This window comes from Motacilla alba, chromosome 5, assembly GCF_015832195.1.
Source record: "Motacilla alba alba isolate MOTALB_02 chromosome 5, Motacilla_alba_V1.0_pri, whole genome shotgun sequence".
Lineage (NCBI taxonomy): Eukaryota > Metazoa > Chordata > Aves > Passeriformes > Motacillidae > Motacilla > Motacilla alba.
In genome coordinates this window covers 25,556,253-25,569,051 of record NC_052020.1, presented here as the reverse complement: position 1 = coordinate 25,569,051, position 12,799 = coordinate 25,556,253, and the positions used below count along the sequence as shown (strand labels likewise).

General features: G+C 42.6%; 1 protein-coding gene across 1 annotated transcript in view; it reads right to left on the bottom strand.

Annotated features, from left to right (window-relative positions):
• Positions 1-541: 541 nt before the first annotated feature.
• LOC119702015 (acyl-coenzyme A thioesterase 1-like) overlaps positions 542-12,799 on the bottom strand; it is a 57,489-nt gene continuing 45,231 nt past the window's right edge. The window contains exons 16-22 of the mRNA XM_038139396.1: positions 12,126-12,243; positions 10,986-11,123; positions 9,695-9,799; positions 9,056-9,241; positions 5,870-6,036; positions 5,150-5,336; positions 542-2,938 (exon numbers count right to left, since the gene is read on the bottom strand). Of these exons, the coding sequence (XP_037995324.1) occupies positions 2,700-2,938; positions 5,150-5,336; positions 5,870-6,036; positions 9,056-9,241; positions 9,695-9,799; positions 10,986-11,123; positions 12,126-12,243 (1,140 nt within the window). The 3' untranslated portion in view covers positions 542-2,699. The remainder of the gene's footprint in view (positions 2,939-5,149; positions 5,337-5,869; positions 6,037-9,055; positions 9,242-9,694; positions 9,800-10,985; positions 11,124-12,125; positions 12,244-12,799) is intronic.

Sequence of the window (12,799 nt, the reverse complement as noted above, 5' to 3'; positions counted from 1 at the left end):
TGTGCAAGGTGTACGTCCCTCCAGCCTGCAGAGTTCTTCAGCAGCCTCTGTCCTCACAAATGCCCTCCAGGTCCTATTACACCATCAAGCTGGCAACAGGCTCCTCCAATGTCACAGAATCATAGAATCATTTAGGTTGGAAAAGACATTGACAACCATCCAGTCCAACTGTTAGCACTGCTCCATCCACCACTAAACTGTGCTCCCATATGCCACACCCACATCATGTTAGAAAAACAAAATGGCAATCAATATGAAACAAAAAGGCACTCTGATGGGCAATGACACAGCCCTCACATCATTTCAGGCTCTGAAATGCAAAACTATATTTGAAAAAGCTTTTATAATTTAAGGCTACAGAGGTACCACATGGGGCACCAAGGAAATGAAGGGGCACATGCCTGTCTGTGCCTCTGGCTGAATGATTAGACAGCAGGTCCCAACCTGATTTTAAGTGTTGGCAAAACCTCTGGTGACAGTTCTCCCAGCAGAGTCACACCACTTTCCCCACACACAGCTCCCTCCCTCCCACCCTCCCTTTGTAACAGGGTTTTACAGTCCCTCAGAACAGTAATTCCCCACCAGCTGTGGGTTACCTGAAAACCTTGTGGTTTTTTTGGCTCCTTCACATTTTACTGGGCCTTTCTGTTTGTATTAGCAGCACTATGAATGCACCAAACATGCTCCAATTATTAGGCTGTGGAGCATTTTGAATGAAATTTTCTCAGTGCGGCTGAGCTGCCTCACTGCTGGGTACATGCTGCCAAGGTTCGCAAGGGTTACAGATTGTTCTCTGTAGCCCATGGACACAACAGCAACATCTTTTTGCAGCAGTAGAGCTTTCTAGGACCAGCCAGAGGAGCATGGAAATGCTGCACACCCTGTGCACGTGTGTGCACAGAGCCACATGGGCTTGTATGTGCCGCACAATGCTGTGCCAGGACATGCTGCTCTCCTGTGAAAGGGTAACAGATCCAGCTGGATCAACTCCCAACTCAAAATGGCTCTTTATGTTTTGTCTTGCAGCCAGTATCTGATTAGTTCTTAACTTCCCATGATCTGAATCCCGAGGTATAGTTGCATTCCAGCCGTTAAGGCTCCTCAGTTCTGGTTGGTGTTCCTTAGCTCAGCAAGTAAACATTGTACAAGAAGCATTGCTGAGCCTCAGCCATTGCCATTGCAGCAGAAGCAGCATTTAGTAGATGCAGGCTTCAGGCAATCAAGTCTTTTGCAAATGCTCTCTCTTTGAGCTTCAATATTGTCTGCGTATACCAAAAAAACAGACCCCTCTTTCTCGTTCTTTGTCTGATTTTGGATTTCAAGTACAACTAATTCTAGAGCTCAAGTAAATTTCCAACATAGAAGAAAAATGTAAGATTTTCGTTGGAAGTCCTGATGAATATGCTGTGTTTGGGAAAAAAAATCCAGAAGCAGGTCCAAATCCTTCAGTGTGAGGAAGTCTGCAAACTTCTCCAACTTCTGTGAAGCTCTGTTTTATATTGCTCAGCATCCTTCCCTATGATCTTTTTAATCTAGTGGAGGCCTGTAAAGATGCTCCAAGCTTCTAGCTCAAAGCAAAGTCTCTCACTGCGTTCCAAAGCAAATGAAAACCAGGTGTCATTTTCCAAATATTTTCCACCAGCAAGGAGGAAAATGTGTGTCCTATTTTTTTTTTAAATTTGTGCTCTATTTTATATAGCACCTATTAAAAATACTTTGCCTGTGATGTTAGAGGTAGAAGAATATAAAGGGAAAAATCTTCTGTGTGTGAAAATATAATGGCTCTGCACTCTGTTAGTGAGTTTGTTGTCCTACATTCTGTTTACATCTGTAAGGAGAACCAGCTTACGTCTCAGTCATGATCACTAAATTAAATGTACTTGAGTCTTTGGTAATTATTCCTCTCAAACTTCTGCTATGAAAAACTTGTTTCAGGCTCTTGACATTTTAATCCAAAAAGGCTCTGCTGATACAAATCAATACAATCACATGTGCTTTATGCAGAACTTTTCCTGCAGCCAATGCTCGAAGGAGCTGTGCTCACTCCCTGCTGCTACTGCCCTCTCTTTTGAAATGTAACCGCCCCCTTTGTGGTAGTCTGGAGCAGCATTCCTGTGCCAAAGTCTTGCAGGGGAATGGAAAAAAGGAGTAACTTCTAAATCAGCAAGGGAAATAGGCCAGACAGAGTGCAATTGTCCACATTGCAGTTTGGCTGCTTTTCACATATATGTGCCTGACTTCAAAGCTGAGCCCATCAATTCAGTGCAAATTCTAGTTGCTCAGCCTATCTGAAAATCTGGACATGACTGAATGCAAATGGCCAGGACTTGATCTGTAATCAAGTATTGAAAGGACACCAGCAATGGGCTCAGGGTTGAAGGGACAGGCTCATACAAAGAACTATCACCACCACCATATACTGTAATATCAAGGAGATCCTGGGAGGTCTCTGCCTACCAGGACCCTAATTTCTTAACAAGTAAGACCACATTGTGAGACTCTTGCAGTCTGAAAATGTGGGGAAAGGAGATAAAATAAACCCTTCTGAAAGCTGGGAGCCTGAACACGGCAAGGTGAGAAATGTACAGGTTTTGTCAGTTTTCTGCAAATGATGAACACTGTGATATGTTATAAAGTGACTGTGATGTGTTGCAATGTGCTGCCACAGCCTTCAGTGGGGAACAGGGCAAAAACCCAGCCTAGGGGTATCCAGAGTAGCTAGCGAAATTCCCAGTCCTTCTGCTTCTCCTTCGTTCTACAGCACTCCTGATCGCCTGGAGGAGCAGGTCTTTGTTATTGAGGATGTTGTATTTGCTCAGGTTCACAAGTTTATCAAAATTTTCAGAGGAGTAAATTAGCCTAATGAGGTAGTACGGTGAGCAGTTGTTCTCCAGATTTACTTTGCCTTCTTCCATCTCTGAGTGACCACGCTTCACCCCTGCAGAGAAAGACAAAAGCCACCACAGTGAGATTAATCTGGAGTAGTGTTGTAGGGGACTGATCTACTTGGCAGGACCCACTGTTAAAAACAGCCCTCAGGAAATACTGCAAACCCACTCCACAGCTGGAAAGAGCCATTTCTGTTCTATTTTCCCAATTACTCCTTCTTCCCCTCCTGCTAAAGCTCAGACCTGGAAATCCCTCAGCAGAGCTGGCACAAATTCTTACATTCCTCCTTGTCCTGCCCCTGCAGACATCATTCCTAGGCAGCGCACCCCTGGGTCCACATCCATTCCCAAACCCTGTAAGTCTGATTCTCAGACAAAGACACACACCTGGAACTTTTCAAAATCCATGATTGCCCCTGGATTAGTGGTGACAAGTGCACATCTGCCAGCTAGAGTGACTGAACAGCCTAGTACATACAAGGAGACCTTGTGATGCCAACTACACAGGACTGCATGTTATAGAGTGCAGAGGGACCAGAGCATCCTACATCAAACTCTCAGCAAACTCCAGCCTGGCCTCAGGTTTTGCCTCTTGGAATTGGCAACAGCTATACTCCCTATTACATCAATGCTGTTGCTGAAAAGGACCCCCTAATTACTGGCACTGAGGACTCTGCCAGTCTCATATTTATGCTTCTACTAAATTTTTTACTTCATTTCTTTGCTTTTTTTGCCTATCTGCTTGCAGAGATAGGCAGATGGTCTGAACCAAATATGCCCAAAACACTAATGTAATGTGAGATGACTTCCAGCAGGGCTACAAACAGACTGCTGATACATTCCTTATGATTTCAACCAGAACCTCATGAAAAAGACGCAAGAATTGTGTCACCTGCTTGAGACACGGCAGGTGTTAGTCCAGCCTAGTGGTTTCTGAACAGCGTGATCTCAGGCTGCTAGGCACAGACTGCCACTAGAAGTGGCTGAATTAAAAATATCCAATGTTGCTTCACTGAGCCTCACAATACCCAGAGAGATGTATTACCTATGCTGCCCACTTCCAGATAAAGCTGCATCTGCCTCAAGCACACCAAAGCACAGTCTGTAACTGCTGCACTGCAAATGGGCACTTCACAGGCTGAGTCCTTTTATAATTTAAACAGTTAAAAACACGAAAAATAACTACCCACATTCCACAAGATGTCTCTCATCCCCCTAGAAACAAAAAGCTCCACTGTTAAACTTGAAATCCATGAAAGCAGGTTGCCAAGGACCCCCTCCTCCAACCACCCACATCAGTTGCTGGTTGTCAGCTTGATGGATGAATCAGTGACTACTGCTGAGAGACACGCAGGTGAGTGTCAGAGCTCACCAGTTTGGGCCTGGAGCACAGAGAACTGGCAACAGCTGCTCTGCTCTGCAGCATCTCATCTCTTTTTCATTCAGAGAGGTTCCAAAATCTTTACCTGCCACCCACTGCTCAACGGTTGGATCTCACCTCACATTGCCATTTGGACCATTTCCAGCCTCCACTGAACAAGCCTAGCTCCCTCTACAGAGTATCTCCTCTTTTTATCCACTGAGTTTCTAAACATGATTTTCTTTCTTATTTAGCTCTTACTGTACATATTCACTGAGCATCACCGAATATCAGAGCATATAAGTACCTTTACTTTTTGCTGCTATTCCTACCCTTCCCCACTGCTCCCTCAGAGACTTCCATTTTGCTCTGGTCCCACTATGGGCCCCAATAGAACTTTGGGTAAAGCTGGCAGGAGCTCACCCCAGGCACCTCCCTCTCCACCACAGGCAGCGTGGGGAAGACAGGGGTGTAGGGCCAGCTTTGGGACTGGACAGCCCAAGGGCCAGCTCCTGCTGCTGCCTTCCAGCCCACCAGCAGGTCCTTCAGGAGGCTCTTATCTCCCTGTTTCCACAGCTCTCTGGGCATTTGTTTACTCTCCCTCTTCCCAGTGCCAGAAAAATTCCAGCACTCTGCAGATCTCTCTTGGCAGGACATGGCATTAGGCACAAATGAGGAAGACCTGCAGCTCTGTCCAAGGGACAGTGATGTGAGCCACCTGCCACAGGCAGGGCTGGAGGAGGCAGTGTGGCACTGAGTTGCCCAGGACAGTGTCCTCCGTGCTTTTCAAGTGGAGAACAACCAGCAGGAGTACGGAGGCTGCTCTTCTGCCTGCCATCAGTGGACACATGACACATACCAGGGGTAGAGCACAGTGCACAGTTCTGTTGACTGCATTTACCTGGCTCCTTGAATTCCTTAAAGGTGTCATTCACCAAGGGAAAATGGATTACTATAGGTGCTCTGGGGTCCTCTGCATCCGCAAATATATAACATTCCTTTGGGTTCTTCTCTTCTTCTGGACTTAGCTCCACTTTGGGGAAGGGGATATTTTGTATCTTGCAATATTTGTATGTCATCTCTAATTGCTGTGGACACACAATGCCAAGGAGTTAAAGCTCTAAAAAGAGAATCAGGTTTACCCAGGTATCCTGGAATGGCATCCTAATTCATTCCCTAGAAACACAATGAAATGTGTAGTTCAGTAGAAACACTATGAATGTGTAGCCCAAAGTAGCCACAGTACAGCCTTACTTTCAACCACCACTCAATGTAAGTCAGACAATAACACTTATCACCCTGTAATGTTTTTAACAAGCCCAAGTGAATGACCCAAAGCCAGACACAGAATTCATCATGACAGACCAGGAGAGGTCACAGGCATGTCTCCAGCAAACAATTGTTACTGCAATTCCCTGAGGATTCTAGGAAGTATATGGTGTAACCCCTTACAGAAAAAAGAGCCTAACAGTTTCTATAGTTCCATTCTTGAAGGAAGTTTCTTTCCTCCTTCAAGGCATGGTGCTATATGATTAAGATTTAGACAGCCACTTACTTAAAAGTTTTAATAAGACAAGAAGAGTTTTACTCAGCAAAGCACAGAGTAAGTTGATCATCTCACCTTGAACACATGTCCCAAACCATAGTCAAGGGATATAATGACATCTACGTTCCTCTCTGGCTTGAAAAGTGCTGCACCACTGGTGTTGATGAAATAGCCAACATCTATCAGACAAAGATATTTCTGCAGCGGTGTCAAATTGTTAGGGAAGCCATCCAGCACAGTGTCTGAAAAACATTTTAATATAGTTAGTGGTGCATTTTTAGGAAAGGAGGAATGAGTAATTCTGTCTGTGCTACGTGCTAAGGGCAGCTCCTTGGTTACCCTCCAGACTGGGGTCACCTCCCTCCACAACGTGAGCCCACAAACACGGCCCCAGGAGCATGCTCTTCAAACTGCACATCTGGACACACCTGGCCTGTTTCCACACTCTCCCAGGCACACTCACAAAGGCAGGGTGTGGGGCAGCCAGAAAGAGAACAGGTGAGACACAGACTCCACTGACCTCACAGCTGCTCTGGGAAGTCATTTTTCACAGAATACAGACTTCAACAGATTTTTTTTCCCCCCTAAGAACTGGGAAAAATGCAAACAACAAAATTTCACAGTGTAGCAACACAACCAACAAATGCAATACATCACTGCACCTTTGCATTGTTCTTTTTTTTTTGCTTTTGCCTTCTCACGGTTTGCTTTCAACCCCTCTCTCAGGTTGAAAAGTCTGACTTCAACTTGCTTTCAGTAATGTCATATAAGCTATCTTAGCCATGCCGTAAAAAAATACCACATCATGCATACATCACCTACCAACAGCTTAAAATACTACTTGAATTAATTAAACCTCATAATAATGCCAAAAGGGGATTACACCAACTGGTAAGTTGAAATCTAAAGCCAGTTTCTGATAGCTAGACTCTTACTTCTCTGCTAGCAACCTCACCAGCTTGCCAGTAGACAGCAAGTCCTTTACTGTTCTGCAAGTACACTTTCAGTCCCATGGAACAGGGAACATTTTGCCATGGTTTTAAATATCAAAATAGTGGCTTGAGAGTGTTCCTCAAGTTCACTAAATGGGGCAGCAAAGCCCCAAGCAGAATACTTGAGCCTCAAATAATTGTGTTTAGGCATTTTAAAAAACTGTTGATCACAGAAATACTGTTGCTAAGTTTCAGCATTTCAATTCATTCAATTGCTCTCTTTCCTTGGCCTCATTCTGTAGTGTTGATTTAAACCATGCAGAGTAAATCTTGCTTGTTCCATAGCCTGGAATGTTTCACACAGCTTGAAGTAATAATTCATAATTTTTCCATTCCCTCCCTGTCAAGTCTTTACAAATTGTGCTTATTTTAGCATTCAAGGCTGCTGAGAATTCACAGATTCAACTGTAATAAGAGACATTTGCTTGCAGTGCCTCACAGAAGAAACAGAGCATACTTTTCAGTTTTATTTGGCCAGCTGAACATTTTTAGATGAAATTCCATTACCCCTGTTTTCTTATCACAGAGATGGAACTTTGCAGCATTTATTCATGACTGTGTATGTGAACTACAAGTAGACACTTTTCTTGCGAGACTCTCCTCTTTCATCCCACATCCAAATAAAGATTTTAAAGAAATCATATCTCAGAAATATCCTTGGAAGCCTGAATGCTACTGTAAAGGCATTACGCTAATTTCAGACTATTAGTTCAATTTCTCATCAGAAAATTAGGCATGGAAAGTCTTGTTTTAATATGTCAGATAACCTGAGCTACAGGGAAGCCTTTAAAACAAAGCTCTATTCTCAAGACTTCATCTACCACAAGATTTATTTCTGCTCACAGACCTGGCATCTCCTCTAACTCCTAGAGATGGATCCATACCTGGGTTTAGCTTGATCTTACACAGGCAGCAAAAAGAAGATGGAAAAACCTGATAATTTTTCCCACTCTAGATTCTCAGTTTCCCTTTTCCCACTCTGGATTTCACGCTTTCCACATATTTTACTTTATTTGCAGAATATCTACTCCGAGATAGTCATAAGTGTTCCTATGCTCACTTCCTTAAAATCCTTCTTGAAATCAGCTTTTACCCATTTGTCTTTGCAAAACTGTCAGCAAATATCAGAACAATTATGTTTTTTAACATTTACTGACTGACAATTTCATCCTTCATCCACCTTCTGAAGCAACTTGCTTGCTCCTTCTCTCACCCACCCTTCTTATGCTACTTGTTTTTTCTCCTCCTTTCATTTGTTTTCTTGGCACAGACCCTTTTAGGACACCGACACTTTGCTTACTGAACATTTGAAAAGCAGATAGCACACTGTGGGCTCTGCCTTAATCCACTGAAAAGCACCACCATCTCTCACCATTGTCAGCAAACTGCATAGCAAGGGCAGAGAGGGACAAAACACACAGCAACTTGCCTAAAATGGGAGAGAAAATGCGACTTGCCAAAGAGAAGGGCTCAGAGATGGCAGAGAACATAGAACATGTGCTTTCTTGCTGAAGTCAGATTAACCTCAATAATGTGGGGTCCTCCCACATTGCTACATGTTGATGGAATAAATGAAGATGCTGGGATTATAGGAACTCCTTCACCTCGCTATCATTTCACAGACTTTTTCATAGGTTTTGAGGTAAAACTATTGCTGCCTGCCTACAGAGCAAAGGCCATACAAAACAGCTCTTCAATTTATAAATCAAGTCTGTGTATCTGTATTTTTAACATTTAAAGTCTAAACCTATGTGATTTTAACTTTCTGTAGCTGGATTTTGGTATTTCTTTTTCTGAGGGGTTAAAGAGAGGTCTCTGGATGGATAATTCATCAGGCAGAAACACCAGACATGGGCAACCAGACATATGGGCAACCAGACATATGGGCAACCACATGATTGCAACTAGTCCTTTCCTACATCCAATCCACAAAATAACCTGCTATTTTATGCTTCTGGTGTTACCTTTGTTTCTTGACCTCAAAAGATTCTGCCCTTCCTAAATCTTTTGACCACTGTAGCTATGCAGAGTGACAAACTTCCCATAGAAAAGCACTTCTTGACCCAAATAAGAGGTATCTTCTGGAAGTGAAAGAGCAGTCCATGGACTAGTTAATTTTAACCTGTTACCTTAAACAAACAGATACCATGAACATAGGTCCAACTTAGCCAATTTCCAAACCCTGAAACAAATATGAGTTTTCCAAAGTCTAAAAAACAAAATCTGAGATGTTACCTGCACAGTGCAGCTAACTCTTTGTTGCAGTTACCTTTCCATTCAATAAATTTTTTCTGATGGATATAATCCTTATGAAACTCTAAGCCTCTCAGGAAGTTATGAGACTTTCCCAGCAGTGGACGCTTGGTCATAATATCCTGAAACATTTCATACAACTTTCCTGACAAACAAGATGGAGGCTCGATAACAGTAACGTCTTCCTCAGGAGAATGTTTTTCTGAAATAGAGAATAAACCATGAAATTGAGAAAAAAACAACAGCAATCTGCCCTGCCAGACACCTCTGCTGGCTAGCTGCCCTTGTTGTCTTCCTGTGGGTCACTCTCATTCTGTTTCTTGCAGGCATGCTGGAAAACATGCATGACCCATGCCATTTACCAAAGAGATATTTGGTTTTCTTTAAAGTAGGCACAGTTTTTGTGTTTTACTCTTTCAAATGACATACTGGCTTTGTACTTCTGCATGCAAATAAAAGCCAAGCTTCTCATTTGTAGTAATACCCAGAGCCATTTAGCAGACCATGAGGAAACTTTAAATGAAAAACATTTGTACTAACATGAAGCATGCCTCTGGGGAAAAGAGAGAAGAGAAAAGAACATAGCAGTCATTCTGATACAGATTAAAGTCATGCTGGAAGATCCACAGTGAGGCAACACTTTAGAAATTCTTACCTATATCTACCATATCTTGGGACCATCGTTCCCAGAATTCATTTGAATTTGAGGACCAGTACAAGCCATCCAGCAAATTCCGAGTAAAGATGTTTGTCCAAAGACCTGCAAGTCAAACCACATGAGAAAAGTACTGCACTGCCACATGTTAACCACTGACTATTGCAAATATCCATGCTACACATTATTAGCCCACCCAACCTGACCCCATCATGACACAACTTAAGCAGCAGGTCTCAGAGAGTTTAAACATTGTGGTGTAAGCACTTCAGTGCTCTTTCTCAGGAGGTAATGACACACAGAACATCTGCTGCATAGTACAGAGTAACAAAATAAGAGGTATCAGTCACCCAAATGATGTTGTAGAAAGCATCCTGTGTACCTGTAAGAGAAAGTAGGCTTTGAAAGCATGGTGAAGCCATGTAAGCATAAAGGCCTTCTTTAAACTGATTTATTATTTAAATTGAGTTAAGAGTAATTTTCTTCCTTCCAGGCATGTTTTGTTTCTGTGGAGTGCAGCTGGTCCAGGTTCAAAACAGAATTGGCTCCATCTGTGAGTCTGCTTTTGGAAAAGAACTATCCTTCCTCATTAAGCTCTATGCCAGGTACTTACACGAGGAACAAATTTAATCTCTATCAGACTCCACAGTGAGATAAATATGGTGTTTTTATCCTCTACCCTTGTTTTTGGTATCAAAACTAAAACACTTATAGGGGTTTAAAATCTGCCTGGGACAGATGGGTTTCTCTGACTAGCTGCTTTTTCCCTTTCTTCACCTTTGGTGGTAAAATGGCCAGTCAGAGTAGTTGTTGGAGGCCAAAAGGCCCTCCATCATGATGAGCAGAGAAGATTAGTGACACCATCCTCGAGCCACAAAGCTCAGGTAGCTCCTGCCTTTGTGGCTTGTTCTAGATGGTATATTTTATTCTCAGCTCCTTCCAATTCTACCCCAGTAATGCTTTGTCTAGAAATATAGTTTATGAAGTTGAAGAGTTGGAGACTGATCAGAGAAGGAATGCTTATTATTTCCTCAACTTGCCTCTTCCACCATCTTGTTTGGTTTAGACAATGGAACAGGAACCATGCTGCAACTTTCCCAAATCTACCCAGGTGAAAAGGGAACACAAGAGGAAAGAAGATACACAACGATCAGAAGTGTATGAAAGGGGTAAAAAGCCCATTGATTTAAGACCTAAAGCAGAAGTGCTGACAAGGAGTGTTGTGCCGGTGGCGAGCAAATATCACACTTTCTACGATGCTGTGATTAACTACATAGCACTGCTATGTCACCTTCCAGATAGCAGATCCGAGATTCTGGCAGCTTCTTCACTCTCCTTCCCATGAAGAACTCGCTGTCAAAATATTCTGAAGGAATGGAGACTCCATATTTTGGTATGGCCACTTCGTAAGGAGAGAAATCTGTCCACTCTACAAAGAATTTACATGAGGCATGTTTGCTGCAATAAAAATAAAACCCCAAAACCTTCCCAAGGATTTTGCTTGTGTCAGCAGCTCCATACTATCTGCACATTTGTACTGCAAGCTGCACCATCTACTTCCATACAAACTGAGAGATTATTTGCAACCAAAAGGAACCAGCTTTTCAACTCAGAAAATCTCTAACATTAGGTTCAAATGCTTATATATCTTTCTATATAAAGATTCAGGGATCCCACTTGCCTCTCTAAATCAAGAGCATCAACTGTACTTCATGCAAGAGTGGTGGGAATTGCAAGGAGTGACTGGCATGAAAGCTCTATTAACCCAAAACTGCCAGTCTACAAGATATAACAAAGCAGCCTGAAGACACATCAACCTCACACTAGAAATTACAGTGTGGCATGGATGTGCAGTTTCCTGGCTCAAGATGTCCTGCACAGGCATTACAGTAAAACAGTCGTTATAAACATAAATAAACATAAGGATTAATTGTTTTTCTTTTCAGTATGTACTGCTTTTAACACCTTTTGTTGAATGTGGCCTGTATCCATTCAAAGGATGTCATATCACTCTCATCACAGCAATCATATTCCACTCCATTTTCATAGCCTCATCAGCATCATATTTAGGAAGTGACAATTACATTTCACAGCAGCCCTAGAAACTAAGGAAGCATCAAAGCCATTTTATAGGGGTGGCAGGAAAAGATCAGGTGATTTGCCCACACTCACTCACAGTGTCTGTTGCAAAAATAGGACTTCACCACTGATTTTTAATTAATGTCCTGTTTATGGCTTAGGATGTTATCCAGCGGATGTGCTCTTTCTAACCAAGCAGTTTGCAAAAAAGACAAACATTTTATTAAAAGATGAATACTGAGTGAGGGCAAGCAACTGATGTACTCCCATTTTTTTTCTCCCCACATACACACCTCCCTCAAACCCTCTTTAATCTATACCCAGAATCAGAAGAAACTCCCTGAACACCTACCTCTAAATTTGAAAGTACCATACTTCTCCTCTTTCACATTGAGGACTGCATAGAAAGGCAGTGGGTTTTGTCCATGCTCCAATGCCTTGCGCTGGTCTGTGAGTTTGTACTTTCTTGGCTAATCAGTGAGATAAAAAAAACCCAGTAAACCTCTGTAAGAGCATAACACTGGCACAATCTACCCAAGATTTAAAGACTGATAAGATATTTTACAAGACATAGGAATCTGTAAGTCACATTTTTTTAAGAGAACTTTTCCTTCACATTCCTGCACTTTCCTTCCTGGTTCCCTTTCAGGTACCTCGTAACTTCGTCATTAGAATATCCAAGTTCCTTGACTGCCTGCATCCCACAGATCTTTATTGAAGTTGAGATTAATATTCACATGAGGACAGCTTACTCAAACTTTTAAATGTCAAACTAGAAGCAGACTTTAAAAATCTGACCTTTCAGGAAGAGTGGGGGATGGGAATTCCTCAGTTCTTTCTGGGAGTCTGCCTACTGAAGTTGCTAGCTGTTGGGCACCCTAGGACATAGGCCCCTTCAGATGATTATCGACTCTGAAAAATCCTGGCTATGAGATCCTCTGGCATAGTTTGCAAACCACATTTGGGATCGTGCCCTCAAAGAATAAGGCTCTAAAGAAAGTGGTGCTTCCCAAATGTGTGGCAGGA